At 38.6% G+C, this 20769-nt stretch overlaps 2 protein-coding genes across 3 annotated transcripts in view; one reads left to right on the top strand and one right to left on the bottom strand.

Moving 5' to 3' along the window:
* Window positions 1–12879, bottom strand: part of NUFIP1 (nuclear FMR1 interacting protein 1) — a 43662-nt gene extending 30783 nt beyond the window's left edge. The window contains exons 1-5 of the mRNA XM_036889721.2: window positions 12423–12879; window positions 10327–10409; window positions 8209–8307; window positions 7404–7466; window positions 6666–6742 (exon numbers count right to left, since the gene is read on the bottom strand). Of these exons, the coding sequence (XP_036745616.2) occupies window positions 6666–6742; window positions 7404–7466; window positions 8209–8307; window positions 10327–10409; window positions 12423–12834 (734 nt within the window). The 5' untranslated portion in view covers window positions 12835–12879. The remainder of the gene's footprint in view (window positions 1–6665; window positions 6743–7403; window positions 7467–8208; window positions 8308–10326; window positions 10410–12422) is intronic.
* A 51-nt stretch (window positions 12880–12930) lies between these two features.
* The window catches only part of GPALPP1 (GPALPP motifs containing 1), a 42552-nt gene continuing 34713 nt past the window's right edge, over window positions 12931–20769 (top strand). For both annotated transcript variants that reach the window (XM_036889706.2, XM_036889705.2), the window contains exon 1: window positions 12931–13124. In XM_036889706.2, coding sequence (XP_036745601.2) covers window positions 13037–13124 — 88 coding nt within the window. In that variant the 5' untranslated portion in view covers window positions 12931–13036. The remainder of the gene's footprint in view (window positions 13125–20769) is intronic.

The raw sequence follows: 20769 nt of genomic DNA, 5'->3' as shown, positions 1-20769 counted from the left end.
CCTAGTGGGCTACTAATCTGCTATAAAATATGTTGCAGTTTCTAAATTCAAGGTTTGGAAACCAATCTCTACCACTCATTTTCCCTAATGCCAAATCATACAGCATTTGTACCTCATAGGTCAGGAATTAAGAGAGAATCATTTTAGAAAACTTTAAAGTTTTTAATTAAACAGTGGACACCTCTGATTTTGGCTAATCTGAAAAAAATAACAATGAAGGAATAAAGGCAAAGATATACAGCTGACCCCTGAACAATACAGGTTTGAACAGCACAGGTCTATCTACACATGGATTTTTTTCAGCAAATATATGAGAAAGATTCCTGGAGATTTGTGACAACTTGAAAACATATTTCCTTTTCTCTAGCTTACTTTATTGTTCAGAGTATAGTATATAATACATATACCATACAAAATATGTGCTAATCAAATGTTTAAGCAATTGGTAAGGATTCAGTCAACAGTAGGCTATCAGTAGTTAAATTTGGGGGGAGTCAAAAGGTATTTTCTGATTTCCAATCACATAAGGAGTTGGCACTCATAACCTCCATGTTCTTCAGAGGACACATGTGGTTTCTTTACAGATAAAGGAACAATACACCAAGCAAATATTTATAGTGTTTTCTTCCAGTTCTAAAATTCTCACTTTGTGAAAATCTTTTAGAGTTTTCTAACAGCAATTACACAAGCTTTATCTTTCCTGCATGTCAAAAATTACAGTGGCTTCCTCAGAAAGAATGTAGCTCTCGTGAGGATAAAATTCAAGACATAAGGACTCTTCTGTCATATCAGTATGAAATTTGCTCAAAAATTTTTAGTTCAAAGAACATTTTTTTAAAAGTTGAGAATGATAGAAATTTAGAAAGTAAATGTTTTCATAATAAGTTTTTAAAAACTGCTAGTGGAAAGAATGTTAGTGTATTTTTGACAAATCTATCAAATGTGCCAAAAGAAATGTCTCCCGCACCTTGTATTAGTAAGGACACTTATAGAAATAATGTATGAATATGTCAAAGAGAAGGAACTTGAGAAACAACCTAAGGTTGTTTAAAGCTCAGATGAATTCAACAAATGCTAAGATCATTTCAGAACTCTTGGTTAACAAGACAACATCCAGCTACAAATAAACTTCATCCAAAATTGCCCTCCTCACCCAATTTCCTCATTCTCTTTAAGCATCTCTAAATCTCACAAATCTGAAACCTCACTTACTTCATAGATTTTTCCCATTCCTCTTCCAAGGCATTTCTGTCCACTGGCATAGTCATACCTTCAGCCTTTGTTCTAGAAGAAACTAAAACTAAACTCTATCTCCTATGCTCCTACCTATCCTACATGAAAGAATCATCAATAAGCATATTAAACCCTTGCTCAGGTCTATCCTTATTCAGAAGGGATAGAGATGCTTCCAAATATCACTTAGTTTTGAAATTCAGCAAGCTTTAAATGTTGCCACCAGGCACTGAGGTGAGCACTCCTGACTGCTGGTCCCCACCTCTTCCCTAACACTGTTGTTTGGGGATGTTCCGTCGACTCTGCTGCCACTAAAAATGGCCAGGTAACCATTTGAGAGCTACATGGAGTCTGCTGGTTGGAGTTAAAAACAAAGCTTCTGTTTACGTAAGAAAATGTGCAAACTCGGCTGTGTGTACCTTTTGCCTCTTAATCTGCTTCCTAACTAGAATGTGGGCTTAATATCTGGATATTCAGGAACCTTATACCAGACATGAAGATGAAAACCGCCGACTAAGAAACAAAAACGGAGAGCTTGTGCCCAATAACACTGTGGAGCAGCATCAGCAGCCCTGGGCTTCTTCCCACCTGGGAAAAGAGGCCTCTGTGTGCTAAGCCATGGTGGTATTGCTGATCCACTTACCGGGGCAGAATCCTAACTGATGCAGGTACCTAGCACCCTAGCCATCCTCATTAAGCTTAATGTTTCCCATGCCCAACTGGACACACTGTGATTTAAAAACTTGCCTCCTAAAAGATCTGGCAGTTTCTTATAAACATACACTTGTCAAATGACCAACCAATTCCACTCCCAGGTATTGACCCATGAAAAATAAAAATTCATGTTCTAAACAAAAATGTGTATGTCAATGTTTATGAAGGCTTTATTTGTAACTGCCAAATATTAGAAACATCCCTAAAATCCTTCAACTTGGAAATGGATAAACAGAATATGGTACATCCCTATAATGGAACAGAATAATAGCAATAGAAAGGAACAAACTAGTGCTACATGCAACACATAAGGGAATTTCAAATGTTAAGTGAAAGAATCAGACTCAAAAAGCCACATACTATATAATTCCATTTACATGATGTTCTGCACGGACACAAATATAAGAAAAGAAAACAGATGGTTGCCGGGGACTGAAAGTGGGGAGACAATTTGATCACAAAGGGAATGAGAGAACTTTGGGGGGTAATGAAGCAGTGTCTGCACCCTGACTGTAGTGGTGATTACATCGCAATATACACCCATCAGAACAATGTGTATTAAAAGAGGTGGATTTCACAGTATGTAAAACATTTCTTAAAATAATGGGGAAGAGGGGTGTGGGCACCATACACTCTTACAAGTGTCACAAAAAGAATTGGTAGCCCTGCCTTCCAAAGACTCCAAGTATCCTTCTGACTAGACACTATTCCTATATGGCCAAAATCAATGCTTCAGCTGCCTGTGCCCCCATAGCCACCTCACATATATTTATCCTCCATCTCAGACTGAGAGTCTTAAAGGCAAGAGTCCACTCCTATCTGTTTTTGGTGACCTTGGCCATATATAGTAAAATCTTCACCTTTTCAAATCCTGATGCTTACCTCTAATTCTCAAGCTAAATGACTGCCAAGAAATTAAAGATATCATAAAACTCATTAACATAAATTCAAAGGTTGACGATATTTCTCGCTAACAAAAGAAAATTAACTAGTCATCTACTAGGAACTAAAGGCATGCTACACTAGTTTTCATCTTTAAATGTTAATAATTCCTTAAATTTCTCTAGCCAGTGGAATTTTTTCCTTTAAAGCACTTGTTGCACAAAGCCACAAGGGGACTTAACTCACATTCACAAGAGGAAAGCTACTCTGGAAAAGTTAAGGTGTTCACAACAGATCCATTTGGTTTGTCTCAGTGATGGTCTGTCCTACATGGTGAGAATTTAATGTTCAAAACCACAGTAGTTTAAGTACTATTGTTTATATTACTGATTTCCAACTTTAAGTATTAATCAGATCAACACACTTCTGCCTAATTTCTTTTTAAATGACAGTTACAGCTTAAAACGTAAATTAAAAATATAAGTCTTGGCAAGACATCTCCAACCACTTACTTGAATCTACCAACAGGCAGATGAGGAAAACTATTCCTAAAGCAGCAGGATTTCCGCTGCACTAGGGGCAATGAGCAGAACTTCAAAGACAGAGAAGGAAGCAGCAGCATGAGCAAAACTGAGAATGAAAGGTCAAAATAGCTGTCTGGGATATGCTAATAACAAGTCTGGCTGGGACCAAGAGCTCCTATAAAGCAAGTAAGTAATGTGGCAATAATCAGAACAGGTATGTTAAGCCCACATTACAGAATGCCAACTGCCAGCTCTAAGGAGCTCTGTTTTCACTGGCATTTTTACTGGCTAAAATAAATTAAATAAAATCAGTTTACCAAATTTATTTTTAAATTTTATTCTACATAGTCACCTATATAACCAAGAAATATATGCACACTGAACATCTAATTTTGTACAAGAAAAGAACAAATACAGAGAAAATAACCTCATTAGTCAAGTCAGTTCCTTAAGCATGATGGCCCTGCTGAGTCTTCACTGGCACATTACACTTGTGTGATTTTCTTGAATGGCAGGTTCAACTGAGCCAGACCTAAGACTCTGCCAGGTGGTGCAACGAAGAATGATGGAAGAAGGAGCTGAGACAGACAGGAGTGGCTGAAGTGCTTTAAAGTGGGTAGAGAAGTGAGGACAGAAGGGGATGACAGAAAAAGGATGCACAGGGAGTAAGGGAAGGGAGGCCCCAACTAGTTCAAGACCAGGTAGAGGAAACAATGAGTGAGCTACCAGAGTGGGAGTTATGTTCAAAGAGGAGTACCCCCAACTTTAAGAGTTCCAGGGTAGAAAGACCAGAAGATCCAGGATGTGGCCGTGAAAATTAGTGGCAGAAACTGCATGGAAGTGAAGGACACTAGGAATCTGAATATAAAAAGGTATTAAATTAACTATTATAAGACCTTTCCTAGTGGCTTAAGTAAACTCAGAACTTGAGAGATTCGAGAACTAAGTTTAGTTAACTTCTTAGTTGCTTTATGATCTTTGCTGACTAGTAACCACTGTCATTCTCCTCAAGAGAATTAAACTTTTATAAAAGGGACCAATACCACAAAGCTGCACTAACTTCCAGCTGATCAAACTCAGGGCTAGCAGCAGGGGGATATGCTGGTGTCTGAGCAGCAGCTCATTTCCATCCCATCTAACAGGAGGAGATCTTCACTACTGTCACTGTCAGCTCTTCAAGAACTAAGTATCAAACAGGAAGTGCAGTTAACTCTTCTTGTTCTATTATTCTTCCATGTAAAATACTAAGAAAAAGATTCAACCAACAGACTTAAAACAAATAAGCAAAACAAACAAAAAACAAAACAGCAGAGTTGTGAGGAGCGAAAATTGTATCTCTAAAGAAGCCATCTCACAGAAACGAGGCACTTGATCTGCTGCGCTTCAAAATTCTTCACTAAGCCAAACTAATTCATGGCCCTCACTACTTTGACTTCTAAGTTTGACCATGCACTTGACTAAGACTGGGTCTTCCTATACTACATCATTTAACAGGAATTCAATTAACAAATATTTATTCTCCACCTACTAAATTCTAGGCACTGTGCAAAGTGCAGCAGAATCAAAGATGTCTAAGCTGAGGGCCAACTATATGTGACAGATGCTAACATATCGATAGTATACATATAATAAGTTATGTATTTACAAAGGAGGTAGTAAGTAATGCTTTAGGGTTGGCTGGTCCATGGGATTGGCAGCCAATTCACACACTTACACTTACATACTTATAAATCAACTATGTCACTGACCAAAAAATCTAGTTCAGCTGACGTCTTTTTCTTAGCAAGGCTTTCTCAATGAAGGAAGTAATGTATAGATACACTTCTGGCACAAGTTCCCTACCTTGTTAAAGACTGGCACTCGGTCAGCAATGAGACAGAGGAAATGAGTTAAGAAGAGAGTGACAAATCAGGTGACATTTAATACAGGTCTTACAAGGTAAGTAAGATTCTGCCAAGGATATACAGAGAGAAGGGCATTCGAGTGTACCCTACTCCCAGTAGCCTAGATTCCTCTACTTGTTAGCCAAAGATGCTCTTGAAATTCTATTAAATCCACCAAGGCAATGCTGACTGACTGGCTGGACCTGACTTGCTTCAAAATTAAATTCCTCTGACTGTCCCTTCACCCTCATCCAACTCTGTGCACATTATTAATAACATATTTATATAAACACTCACTGAATTCTTTATTTTCTCAGTTGGTTATAAATCTTTAACTTTTTCACCTAACAGCATACATCTGGCACAGCACTACATATGTAAGTGGATTTAAACTGAATACTTAAAAGTTTAAAGAAGCAGAAATTCAATGAGCTGGTCCAAAAGAGTTTAAAGTATCTTCCACAATGTGAGAGGATAACTACTCCTTTTTACATCTCAGGCTCTCCTCACTTTTTAATTTCAGAAAAACAGCATTTGACTTAAAAGTGCATCTGACCACTCTAATAGTTCTGCATTAGACTTCTGCTTCAAGGTGATAAATCCCAGTCCTTTCAAAAGACAGTAAAAGAGTATCCTAGTGAGATTTTTCAAAAGTATATTCTAGCTAGACATCTACTAAATGTTCTTCCCTAATAAGTATAATGCCATAAATCACTTGGTAAGGCTCAAATTTCTTAGGCATTAAGTACAGGAAAGAATTCCTGGCCTTTTTACGGTTAGGGATAAACTCATTATATAGCTTGTCACTGCTGTACTCCCTACTCCCTCTTTCTAATGCACTGCAGTTATCCAACAAATATTTGTTGGAAAAAAGTTATCAGAAGAATAAACATAGTAAAGTATACTTAAAAAAAAAAATAAGAGTGCCCACCTACTCTCGGAAGAGTACTACTCATGGAAATGAGGCACTTGATCTGCTGTGCTTCAAGAGTGCCTCAGCATCAAATATCCAACATGGGTGGCATGTAGTAGCTCCCCTTAAAGAGTTGTCCCATTCTGACAGCAGTTATTTATGAAGCATTTCTAGGTCTCCCAAAAACATTCAATAACAGCCTCATATAACATAACTTACAGTCCTATTCTCTAGTACCAACATTTTAAGGGAACTCAGTGAATCAAAACTACGCTAATAAAAATTGTGTTTATTTTTAAACCATCAAGTAACAATATTCTCAAAGTCACTATTTAACAATTCTGAAGAACTAAAAAATTTAAACTAGTCATTTTCAATTAAATATTTACAACATCATAAAATACCAAATTTCCTTTTTCAAATTATTCATTATAGCCAGAACAGTCATTACTGTGCAGTACTCAGCCTTGCCACAGTAAAAGAAGTTATTTCACTGGTTCTAAACTCTTTACTCACTTTCTTCTTTCTTCCCTCCATCTCGCAATCTCCTCTGGAGTGTCTAACTTGATCTTCTTCATACCAGGAGCATGCATCTAAGGGAGAAGAAGCCCGCTCACCATCAGGAAGCATATTGTGTTTTTGACTAAATCTCAAGTATTACGGTGGATAATGGAAACTCTGTAGCCAACATTAAATTTGCTAGCAAAGACAATTTTAAAACTAAGTAAGCAGGTTTTATCCATCCTTAATATGAATTTTACTTTAAAGGATAAAGAATAATTTCTCACGTATTTAGATTAGTGCTTTTTGTAAGAAAAAGGAGGAGTAACATAATTTTGGTTACCAAGCAGATATGTCATCCATTTCTCAATAGACATTACATACCCAAATGAATGGCCTACCAACCAAAATTGAGGGAGATAGCTAAAGAAATAATGAGTACACAGAATGGTTTGAAGCAGCATAGTGTAGTAAAACAAGCAGAGAATTTGGAGTCTAGAAACTCAGGTGCAAAAATCAGTTGTGGGGCCCTGGATAAATCACTTTTTTAACTGTTAAAGGCCAATATTTATCTACTTCACATAGTGGTTTGTGAGAATAAAATTGAGTAATAGATGTAAAAATGCCTTATGAAGTACAAAGTACTCCATGAATGCTACTTACTATTAGGCTGTGTACATGAAGACCTGTAATGATAAGAGATCAATGAAATAAAAAGAACATGTATGAAAAAAAACACACACAAGAACTTACATTTCTCCAATGAAACTGGACAATCTTCTCATGTGCACTAAAAGAACATTCTACTTCAGGACACTGTAAGAGTTAAAAAAAGACTATTCAGTGTTTTCTATATTCAATTTTCCCTACTACTATAGGCACAGACATGTTCTGGTTATATTCCATAGTTATTCATCTGCGTGGTGTTATCACTGCATATTTATGTCAATGGCAAAACAAAGACCAAAACAGGGTTGCATTTAAAAATGAATGACATTCTCAAAGAATATAGGGCAGTATTATGTATCACTTATTTCTCCATTTTAGTGAAAACACGACATCAGCAATGTTGGAAAATGTTCTTAATTCCTAAAGTTCAGGGGGCATTCTTATAAACTAAGAGAGAACCTTTCAAAATTAAGAACATTCTGGTTAACAGAAACTTTTAAGTACTTAATAAGGTCCAGAACATCCTTAGGTGGCGATGGGCCGTGGCAAATTATACAGTGTGGTTAAATGGTCAAGGGCAGCCTCAGAGGGGAACGAGCACAAAGGCGCACACAGCAACGGGAGGGGAGGCCTAGCCCCGTCTGAAGGCAGAGGAGGCACACACGTATCAACAGCTGCCAGACCTGCCTCCTCCTTTGCTGCTCTCTTACCTCTTCCCCCAAGCATCAGCCTCCCCTCCTCTAACTGCAGCCCCAGGGTCACTGCCTCAATTTGTCAAATCATCAAACAACATTTCTATGAAAACTTTAAAGGAAAAAAAAAAACCTCAGAATTTCTACCAAATACACCTATTTTGCTAAATACATTTAGGACAACCAAGAAAACCTACCTTTGTATGTTCAGACATGTGTTTATCATACTTTTCTTGATTTTTAAAACCACGATCACAGGTATCACAAAACAAGTGAAAAACAGGTTCCTTTCTTTTCTGCAAACAAAAACAGAGTCATTACACTTTTGGTGAGAAACCTTTAACCAGTAATAAAAATTTATCCTTCAAAATACCTCGATTTTTCACATAACTCTTATATGTGGAAGAAATTTCTAGATACATTTCTAATGAAGGAATGATTCTGTTTCTTTCTTTCATTTTACTTTTAGCCAGTACATTAGGAAAGCCAGGAATGATAAAAATTTTTTAATCTGACTAGAGCTAATATGAACTATAAGGAGATTGCAAATTGGTAATCTAATTAAGACTCAATACTGTGTATGTTGAAGTGATCTAAAAATAAATATTCACAGCAAAATAGCGTTTCATCTTTTAGGATGTATCACATAGTTTTTTAAAACCACAAAAGTGGGGAAAAAGAATCACTCAGGTAAAGACCAATTACTTTCATTTTCAATTTGCTATTTTTATGCTTAAACATAAAACAGAAAAGATTACTATAATGATAGACTATATAGGAAAGAGCCTCCCATTGTTTAATGTTGGAATTACATTAATAAATATATTATACTTGCACAATATTTTGTTATTTATTAGTTATATAATTTTTATGTCAAAATGAAGGACACTAATTTCATGCTGTAGACCTTATTCAGCTCATTCTAAACTAAGGACATTATTTATACACCTTAAAAACTGAAAGACCAGATTTGTAAGTTCCATCAGAATAAAGGAAGCCTACTTTAAGAGTTAGTCTCTGAGTTGGGGATCAACAGAGGTGAGGCTTAGAACCTCACCCCCCCCGTTTTGAGAGAAATCTTCTGCATCTGTGGATGTTTTGTTGCCCTTGTCTAGCTTGGATTAATATTTAGTCTATAGGCACACACCTGATCATCTACATTTGCCCTCTTACAGCACTAAACTATGTTTTCTACCTTTATCTTGCATCTACCTACCACTTCAGCATTTTATTTAAAAAAAATAATAATAATAATAATAATAAGGGAGAAATGTGGGATTCACATATAAATCAAGTATAAAAATCAAACAAATATTCATATTTGACCTGATTGTTTATAGTTCATAATACGTGATCAAAACCGAAAGTTTCTGTGATGGCTGCCCTTGTACTGTTCACCATGTAAGAACTTATTCACTATGTAAGAACTTGTTCACCATGTAAGAACCTGTTCATTATGCTTCAGAAGATTGGAGACTGTTGAGAATTAGGCTTGGGGTTGATTAATGATTGTGCATTGAATCCCCTATACAGAATTTTATTGTTGTTAACAACCATTTGATCAATAAATATGAGAGATGCCCTCTCAAAAAAAAATAAATAAGTAAATAAAATAAATAAATAAATAAAAATAGAAAAAAGAGTTGGTCTCTGAAGCATAATCAAGAGTTGTTCCTGAATTTTTAAAAAAATGACTTCTTTCATAAAAATGGTAAATACACACAATTGAAAAGAACTGAAGCATTACAATGAATTAAGATTAATGAATAAATAACAATAATAACAAAAAAATCTTATCTGAATAATTTCAGACTTTACTTTAGGCAGAGGGGATGACTAACTATAAACTATTTTAAATTAAGATTAAATGTAATTTTACTTAAATTTAACACTAGAAAACAAAACTGCTGGATCTGCCTTTTTAACTACAGAAATATTTGTTCCTAAGAGATCTCCGTGTTAAAATGAAAAAAATTATAAAAAATAAAAAGTTTGTGTCATTATAGTTTGTTCTTAACTCCATGCTTTCAATTTCATTAGAGAAAAAGTTTGGACTTCTTTTCTCTAAATTCCATATTTATTTCAAAACTATATTGAAATGGATTCAGTGTTTTCTTTTCTACAACTTTAACATTTATTTCGAAAAAAGATTTTGCTTGAAGTTTTTGCTTACAGCTAAGATCTTAAGATCCTATTATAGCAAGGCTCTAATATGTTGATAGTAGATGCAAAACACTGAGACAGATAGAAATGTAAGACATGAAATGGTAACCCAGGGGTCAAAGTGTCACATTCAAGAGTATCTTAAAAAATACCTTTTTTTTCTGTTTTCTGCTGGGAGGGAAGTTGAAGTCAGTAAACTTTGCATCATATTTTTGTGGAAAATAAGAATGTTTAACTAAAAAACAAAAAGAGATCCATGTTTGCACCTATACAACTTAAAAAATTTTCATTTACGATAGTATGTCTCAAATACTTGAGTAAAAACAGTTATAAACTAACACAAATTAACACAGATTAAGACTAGTCACCAAATAAGTATTTCTCAAATTAATATATATTGGTAAGATTGCATACATGCTCACTGACACTTTAGGTGTCTAAGTAAAGGAATGGACAATCTAACCTGATGAAATTCTTGTTCTTATTCCAAACATTAAAAATATAAACAATAAAATCCCTAATACAGCTCCGTCAGCATCAATTTTACACCAGGAAAACAGAACCTTGTGAAATACATTTTTCTCTCAAATTCTTTCCTTCGTTATTGCCATGACCCAACTCTGCACCTCTTTCACCTTGATTACTACTGACTGCCTCCCAGATTCTCTTCCAGTTCCTCTCTTCCAACGGACCCTGCACATTGATAAAACAAAAGTAATCCTCCAATCTTGACAATCCTGCTGGAAAACTTGAAAATGACTTCCCAGAGTCCTTCAGGGAATCCCAGTCTATTTTCACATCCTACCCTTCCCCCATACCCTCCACTTACCTGGTTTCAGTCACCCCAAAACACTGCAATTTTCAGAACTCACTGTGTACTGACACTTCTTTGCCCCTACCTAAAAAAAACTCTTCCTAAATCCAAAACATCTCCCAAAACACTTCTTCCAAAAACTTTTCCGAACTCCCTCAACACTCTGAAATCACCTTTTATATGCCTCTATCATCAGTCACACTGTGTTACAATTTATATTTTATGAACCCATCTCACCTGACTTAGGACTGTCTCAGGCACATTCATATTCTCAGCATTTGCACAGTAAACACTGATTTGGATTCAACTTAATGTTAACTAAATCTTACTCAGAACTGGAGATTAAGTAAACAATACTGTGGCTTTCTATATAATCTATATGCTATGACACCCAAATTTACAGCCCCAGGTACAAACCTCCCCTGAAAGGACAAACTAATAGCAAAGAGCCTATTCAATCCTCTGCTTGATCCAAACATATTCCAAACTCAATGCTTGGTCTTCTCTTCAAATCTGCTTGGTCCACATACTTCCACTGGTTTGGCAAAAGACTTTGTTATTTTCGTTTCTTCTTTGCCTCACATCTCTTACTTCAGCAAATGGTGTTGGCCCTACGCTGCCTTCAAAATGTATCTAGACTGCAACTTCTCATTACCTCCTGAGCTTCACCCTAGTCCACATTCCCAACATCTCTTACTTAGATGCCTGCAATAGCTTCCTACTTGGTCTTGACTTCAGTCAATTCCCATCAGCAACCCTTTAAAATATAAATCACGTCATGTCTCTCCCCTGCACTTACTCATATCACAAGAATTAAAGTCAAAGTTACATGACCTTAAAGGGCCTTAAGGTCTGTCCTCTTCCCCAATATTCTACAGTTCTACGCCAGGCTCACTCCTCTCTAGTCCCACTGGCTTCCTTTCTTTGCCTTGTATGCTGTTCTTCTGCCTGTATCCTTATTCCTCCAGATGTATCCACGGCTCTGATCCCCCACCTCCCTTTTAAGTCTTTGCTCAAATGCCACCTTTCTTATGTATGACAGTGAAATTTAAAACAGCACTACCGATTATTCTTTGCTTTATCTCTCTCCAGAGCACTCCCTGCCTTCTAATACACACACGCTGCCTTATTTTGTATGTTGTCTGTCTTGCTACCCCAAGAGGTGTTAAACACCATAGAGATAAGGACTTTTTTAAGTTTTGTTCACTGCTGTAATCCCAGTTCCTGGTACATAGTTGGAATTCAGTAAATAACTGCTTAATTGACTGAACAGGCGAGGAAAAGATTCCTGTCAGAAAAACTGTGAGGCATTAATGACCAGACTCAGAGAGTGCACACAGAATCAGAAGTGGAAAGGAGGAAAGGGGGAGAAATGGGAGAGGTAACAAGGGGAGAAGAAGTTAAGGGGTGGTCCACATTAGAGTAATAGCTTACCCCGAGTGTCGTGGGACTTCTGATGCCAAGGAAAAACACCAGAAGACTGTCTCCAGTACCACGATGTCGAAGCCTGGAAATTCCAGGAAGGCTGGCCGTTGAGCTGAGGATGAGAATCAAGGGGGGACTGGGCGTCGAAAGGGGGCTGCGCCCCGGGAAGAATCTGGGCGTCGAAGGGAGGAGGTGCCTCGGCGAGGGCCTGGGCCCCCACGGGGGGCTGCGTCCCTGGGGAAGGCTCCGACCCTGCTGCGGTGGGCGACGACGAAGGCGGGGGTGGCGGCGGCAGCATTGCCCAGAGCATCCAGTTGTTCGGCAGCGGAGCAGTGTCGCTCAGCGGCCCCGACATGCGGGTAAGCTCGGGAGCTGGAAACCATCCCGTGGAAGTCCCGCTATCACTCGCCGGCTCAGCCATGCCGCCAGCAAGGTTGGGACCTAGCGTGCGAATGTGGCTCACGCCTTAGGCGTCACTTCCGTTACCGCGAATTGCACGGCTCAGCCAACCACAGGCTGCTCGTCATTGGTCGACGCCGGAAAACTATTCTTTGCGATGGATCCCGGGCCGCCTTTGCGGTCGGTCTGATTGTGCGTGGAAAGATTTGTATGCTTGACCGCGGATGGCGAGGGAACTGATCGGGCCGGCTCTGCCGCCTGGATTCAAGGCCCGCGGGACAGCGGAGGACGAGGAGCGAGAGCCCAGCCCTGGTAAGCGGCGGCCTGTGCCCTGCCCGCCAGGCCCACCGGCCGCCCACCCCTTCTCTGGCCTGCCCTTGCCAAGCAGAGGTCTGAGGCCAAGAGGGCGGAGAAGTGGGGAGTGGGTGCGGCTCGACCCGAGCTGACTTCCCTTAGCAGTGGGGAAAAGGCTGGGGAAGCCTCAGAAACGAGATTTGGCCTGGGAAGCATTACGATGTTGATAAATTCTCGTTTAGCGCTTAATGGTTCTGGACTCAGTGCTAAACGACGGATATACATTCAGTTATCCTAGCAACTGTGTAACATAAAGATTAGTATTTCCATGTCACAAACCGGGACATGAGGCCACAGGATATTGCCCAGGTCACACAGCTAGGAAGTGGTGAAACCCCATTCAGAACGATGCCCGTGCGCCGAACATCTGTGCCATCTTGCCTTTGACATATGATGCCCTTGGCTCCTGCAGAAGATGCCCCCGACCTGCCTTGCTAGCCTCTCCTATTCTGGCATTGCATCTGACACGCACAGCCCAGTGTTGAAACCAGTCCGAGTTTCTGCGCAGTTGCTCAGTTTTCCAGGACCCTTCTCGCCCCACTCTGCATTTTTTGACATACCTGACAAACTCCTACCACATCCTTCAAGGTCCAACTTAAATGTCACCTCAGTGAAGCCTTTACCAAACTCTCCCTATGATTGTCACACATTCTTCCTGCCCACGAGGGTTTTTTTTCTACATAATTACATCGCATGTTTAATACACTGTTTTTTGAATAACTTGTTGACATATCTGTCTCCACCATCGCACTACTGTCTTCTAGCCTTTAACAGATTGTACGCACTTCATACTTGCCAAATAAATGCTTCTTAGACCCTTCCATGCATATCTATCTCCTCCAATGATTGTTCTAATTGCAGACTGTGACTGACACTAAAGTTGGAAATGAGTAATGCTGTAAGAGCAATCCTGTCATTTCTTTATCTAGTTTTCATTCCTTGATTACCCAGAGGCTATGTTACCACCTAGAGGTTTCCTTCCATATCTTCTGTTACATCTATTAAAAAGTCATGCTTTTAATCTGTTCAGCTAAGGTTGGAAAAAGTGGGGTTAACCAAGCTTTTAAAGTTGGGTTCCTCTGTGTATATCCTTTTGGGTCATCATATTCTGTTCCCATACTTTAGACCAAGGCAGCCTTTGCAGGTAAACAACCATCATCTCCCAACTAGGTAACTTCTATTATGATTTGCTTCTATCATTCTGCCGGCATTTACTTCAGGCACTCCCTTCTCCATCCACTCTCTTCTGTTTGTTTCTTTTGTGCTTGTTCATTCTATGCCTGCTCCCACCCTCAACACTTAACACTGTACTTGTGTGTATCCCCTTCTATCTTGGCCACGTTTTACCCCAACCTGCCTGGCACATACAAGATCTCTAGTGGATATTGTTGAATAATGTCACTTCTTCAGGACATGGCATATCGTTTTTCACATAATCCCCCCTACTGTAATTCCACTCTCTTCATAACCTCTTAGATGACTGATCCTAAAACTATTGTCAGAAAATCTTGAGATTGCTTTGTTATCTCATTATTCTTCTACCTGGACTTTAAAATCTTATCAGTACAAATATCCTTGAAATTCACTCTATCACACCATAGAAGTGTCATCCTGTGCCATCTTCCAGCCACTACCTGCCTCCCAATTCCTCTTTCAATCAAAGGGTAACTACTGTCCTGACTTATAACGTCATAGCTTAGTTTTGTGTGCTTTAAATGGAAAAATACAGTATGAATTCTTTCATAAATAGCATTTTTGGCACAACTTTATTTTGAGAGATTCATCATGTTTAGTTATTGTTGATGTTATTATAGATTGTTTATTGACATTGCGGTCTAGTAGTCCATTGTGTTAATGTTCTGTTATTTACTTATCCATTTTACTATTGATGGACAGTTGAGGAGTTTCCCTTTTTGGCAGCTAAAAAAAGTGCTGCTAGCCTCAACACCCAAAAAGCAAATAATGAGATTAAAAAATGGGCAGAGGATCTGAACACACACTTCTCCAAAGAAGAAATTCAGATGGCCAATAGGCACACGAAAAGATGCTCCACATCACTAATTATAAGGGAAATTCAAGTTAAAACCACAATGAGATCCACCTCACACCAGTTAGGATGACCGACATTGAAAAGACAAGGAACAACAAACGCTGGCGAGGATGCAGAGAAAGAGCAACCTTCCTACACTGCTGGTGAGAATGTAAATTAGTTCAACCATTGTGGAAAGCAATATGGAGGTTCCTCAAAAAACTAAAAACAGAAATACCATTTGACCCAGGAATTCCACTCCTAGGAATTTACCCTAAGAGTACAGCAGCCCAGTTTGAAAAAGACAGATGCACCCCTATGTTTATTGCAGCACTATTTACAATAGCCAGGAAATGGAAGCAATGTAAGTGTCCATCAGTAGATGAATGGATAAAGAAGATGTGGTACATATACACAATGGAAAATTATTCAGCCATAAGAAGAAAACAAATCCTACGGCAACAACATGGATGGAGCCAGAGGGTATTATGGTCACTGAAATAAGCCAAGCGGAAAAAAACAAGTACCAAATGATTTCACTCATCTGTGGAGTATAAGAACAAAGCAAAAACTGAAGGAACAAAACAGCAGCAGACTCACAGACTGCAAGAAGGGACTAGTGGTTACCAAAGGGAAGGGGTTGCAGAGGGTTGCTGGGGAGGGAAGGAAAAGGGGATTAAGGAACATTATAATTAGCACACAAAATATAGGTAGGTCACTGGGGAGGCAGTAAAGCACAGAGAAGACAAATAGTGACTCTATAGCATCTTACTACACTGATAGACAGTGACTGCTATGGGTCAGGGGGTAGACTTCATAGTATGGGTGAATGTTGAAACCACAATGTTGCTCATGTGAAACTTTTATTAAGGTTGTATATTAATATAGCTTAATAAAAAAAAAGTGCTGCTGTGCATTCCGGTACATGTGTTTTACTGAACACATGTTCCATTTCTTTTGAAATTGTTGGGTCATTGGATATGTATATATTCGCTTTAGTAGATAACTGTCAGTTTCCAACGTAGTACCAATTTACATTCCCACCAGTGTGTATAAGAATTTTCCCCATATTCTTACTAATATTTCATTTTTTTCTATCTTTTTAATCTGCTTTGGAGCAGTATCTCGTGGTCGTTGTCATTGGCATTTCCCTGATGATAAACGGAGCTAACTACATGTTTTTTGGACATTTGCATGTGTGTCATGTTCAAGTCTTCTGTTCTTTTTTCCTGAGTTGTCTGTCTTACTGATATATTGAGTTTTTTATATGGTCTGGATCAAGCCATTTCTCAGATTGTGTGTTGCAAATATCTTCTCTAATTCTGTGGGTTGCCTTTTCACTCTCTCATCAGTATGTTTTGATGAACAGAAGTTTTTAGTTTTAGTGTATTCTGATTTTTAATTTTTCTTTTATGGCTAGAGCTTTCATACCTATTTATGTAGTCTCTGCTTACTCCAGGGTTACAGAGCTGCTCTACATTTTCTTCTAAAAGCAATATTGTTTCAGCTTTCACATTTATATTTGCAGTCCATCTGGAATTGATATTTGTGTACAGTGTGAGGTAGTAGCAAGATTTTTTCCCCCATATGGCTATTGAGTTGATCTGTTGCACTCCCGCATTGCACTGCAGTGTCACCTCCCTTATAATCAGGTGACCATATATGTGCATCTAGTTTTTTTCTTTTTCATTCTGGTAAAATATACATAACATAACATTTACCATCTCAACCGTTTTTAAGTGTACAGTTCATCGTTAAGTACATTCATATTGTTGTGCAACCATTACCACTATCCACCTGCAGAAATCTTTTCCTCTTGCACAGCTGAAACCCTGTTACCCATTAAACAGAAAGTCCCATTTTCTCCCTCCCCCAGTTGCTGACAACCACCCCTCTACTCACGATGAATCTGACTGGTCTAGGTACCTCATATAAGTAGAATCATACAATATTGTTTATGTCTGACTTCTTTCACTTAGCTTAAAGTCTTCAAAGTTCATCTGCATTATTGAATCTGTCAAAATTTCCTTTAAGGCTGAATAATATTCCATGTTTCATATACCTTATAGATTCATCTGTTTGTGTGCATGTGGGTTGCTTCTAACTTTTGACTATTGTAAATAATGCTGCTATGAATATGGTGTACAGATCTTACCTGAGTCCTGCTATCAGTTCTTTAGGGTATATATACCCAGAAGTGGGATTGCTGGATCATATGGTTAATCTGTTTTTTGAGTAATTGCCATACTCTTTTCCACAGCAACTGCACCATTTTGCATTCCCACTAGCAGTGCAGAAAGGTTCCAATTTCTCTACATCCTCACCAGCACTTATTGCTTTGTGTTTTCTTTTTTTATAATAGCCATTCTAATGGGCATGAAGTGGTAATTCATGGTGGTTTCAATTTTCATTTTCCTAACAATGATTTGGGGGATCTTTTCATGTGCTTTTGGCCTATGCATCTAGTTTTGAGAAACTTGAATTTAGACTGTCATTTCCAAAGTAAAAAAATCTAAATAAACATCCATTCATGTTAAAAACTCTCAGCAAAATGGGAATAGAGGGCAAGTACCTCAACATAATAAAGGCCATCTATGATAAACCCACAGCCAACATTATATTGAACAGCGAGAAGCTGAAAGCATTTCCGCTGAGATCGGGAACTAGACAGGGATGCCCACTCTCTCCACTGTTATTTAACATAGTACTGGAGGTCCTAGCCACGGCAATCAGACAAAATAAAGAAATACAAGGAATCCAGATTGGTAAAGAAGAAGTTAAACTGTCACTATTTGCAGATGACATGATACTGTACATAAAAAACCCTAAAGACTCCACCCCAAAACTACTAGAACTGATATCGGAATACAGCAAAGTTGCAGGATACAAAATCAACACACAGAAATCTGTGGCTTTCCTATATACTAACAACGAACCAACAGAAAGAGAAATCAGGAAAACAACTCCATTCACAATTGCATCCAAAAAAATAAAATACCTAGGAATAAACCTAACCAAAGAAGTGAAAGACTTATACTCTGAAAACTACAAGTCACTCTTAAGAGAAATTAAAGGGGACACTAACAGATGGAAACTCATCCCATGCTCGTGGCTAGGAAGAATTAATATCGTTAAAATGGCCATCCTGCCCAAAGCAATATACAGATTTGATGCAATCCCTATGAAACTACCAGCAACATTCTTCAATGAACTGGAACAAATAATTCAAAAATTCATATGGAAACACAAAAGACCCCGAATAGCCAAAGCAATCCTGAGAAAGAAGAATAAAGTAGGGGGGATCTCCCCAACTTCAAGCTCTACTATAAAGCCATAGTAATCAAGACAATTTGGTACTGGCACAAGAGCAGAGCCACAGACCAATGGAACAGACTAGAGAATCCAGACATTAACCCAGACATATATGGTCAATTAATATTTGATAAAGGAGCCATGGACATACAATGGCGAAATGACAGTCTCTTCAACAGGTGGTGCTGGCAAAACTGGACAGCTACATGCAGGAGAATGAAACTGGACCATTGTCTAACCCCATATACAAAAGTAAACTCAAAATGGATCAAAGACCTGAATGTAAGCCATGAAACCATTAAACTCTTGGAAGAAAACATAGGCGTAAACCTCTTAGACATAAACATGAGTGACCTCTTCTTGAACATATCTCCCCGGGCAAGGAAAACAACAGCAAAAATGAGTAAGTGGGACTATATTAAGCTGAAAAGCTTCTGTACAGCAAAAGACACCATCAATAGAACAAGAAGGATCCCTACAGTATGGGAGAATATATTTGAAAATGACACATCCGATAAAGGCTTGACATCCAGAATATATAAAGAGCTCACACGCCTCAACAAACAAAATACAAATAACCCAATTAAAAAATGGGCAGAGGAACTGAACACACAGTTCTCCAAAAAAGAAATACAGATGGCCAACAGACACATGAAAAGATGCTCCACATCGCTAATTATCAGAGAAATGCAAATTAAAACTACAATGAGGTATCACCTCACACCAGTAAGGATGGCTGCCATCCAAAAGACAAACAACAACAAATGTTGGCGAGGCTGTGGAGAAAGGGGAACCCTCCTACACTGCTGGTGGGAATGTAAGTTAGTTCAACCATTGTGGAAAGCAGTATGGAGGTATATCAAAATGCTCAAAACAGACTTACCATTTGACCCAGGAATTGCACTCCTAGGAATTTACCCTAAGAACGCAGCAATCAAGTTTGAGAAAGACAGATGCACCCCTATGTTTATTGCAGCACTGTTTACAATAGCCAAGAATTGGAAGCAACCTAAATGTCCATCGATAGATGAATGGATAAAGAAGATGTGGTACATATACACAATGGAATACTACTCATCCATAAGAAAAGGGCAAATCCAATCATTTGCAGCAACATGGATGGAGCTGGAGGGTATTATGCTCAGTGAAACAAGCCAAGCGGAGAAAGAGAAATACCAAATGATTTCACTTATCTGTGGAATATAAGAACAAAGGAAAAACTGAAGGAACAAAACAGCAGCAGAATCACAGAACTCAAGAATGGACTAACAGGTACCAAAGGGAAAGGGACTGGGGAGGATGGGTGGGTAGGGAGGGATAAGGGGGGGAGAAGTAGGGGGGTATTAAGATTAACATACATGGGGGGGTAGGAGAAAAGGGAGGGCTGTACAACACAGAGAAGGCAAGTAGTGATTCTACAACATTTTGCTATGCTGATGGACAGTGACTGTAAAGGGGTTTATAGGGGAGACCTGGTATAGGGGAGAGCCTAGTAAACATAATATTCGTCATGTAAGTGTAGATTAGTGATACCAAAAACAAAGCAAAAAAAAAAAAAAAAGGGCAGTTCCTGTGTGGTAACCTCCAACGAGTTCTACACAAGGGTATAAAGGGCATATAAAAGTGTAGGCAAAGGGTCTGTTTGTGTTTATACAGAGGATCAAAGCCTAATTGGGCTACCCCGAAAATGAACTAAGATACGACATGAAAAAGAACTTCCAACATCCGCACTCTCTGGAAGACTCATGCCAGAAGAGGATCATCAAAAAACCCCAACAAAGATCCACGCACTGCTACAGCAGTAGATGCACTCATCCCACCAGTTCCTGGACTTGCCATGGGAATGAGGAAGGAGATATCTAAGCTGGCCTGTGCATACAGTAAAACAACAAATTTGACTGGATCTATACTGTTGGAACTCAACCAAGAATTTGGAGAAGTGCAAATTGTAGCGCTCCAAACTCTTACAACTACAGACTATTTACTGTTAAAAGAACATATGGCATGTGAACAGTCCCCAGGAATGGGTTGTTTTAATTTGTCTGATTTCTCTCAGACTGTTCAAGTTCAGTTGGACAATATCCACCATATCATAGATAAGTTTTCACAAATGCCTAAGGTGCCTTAATGGTTTTCTTGGTTTCACTGGAGACGCCTGGTAATTACAGATATGCTTTGGTTATGTAACTATACTCCTATTATGTTAATGTGTGTGCGCAATTTAAGTAGTAGCTTAAAACCTATATACGCTGAAGTTACTCT

Source organism: Manis pentadactyla, chromosome 17, assembly GCF_030020395.1.
Source record: "Manis pentadactyla isolate mManPen7 chromosome 17, mManPen7.hap1, whole genome shotgun sequence".
In the NCBI taxonomy this organism is placed as follows: domain Eukaryota; kingdom Metazoa; phylum Chordata; class Mammalia; order Pholidota; family Manidae; genus Manis; species Manis pentadactyla.
The sequence above is the reverse complement of the archived record's forward strand: the minus strand, read 5'-3'. Positions and strand labels throughout refer to the sequence as shown.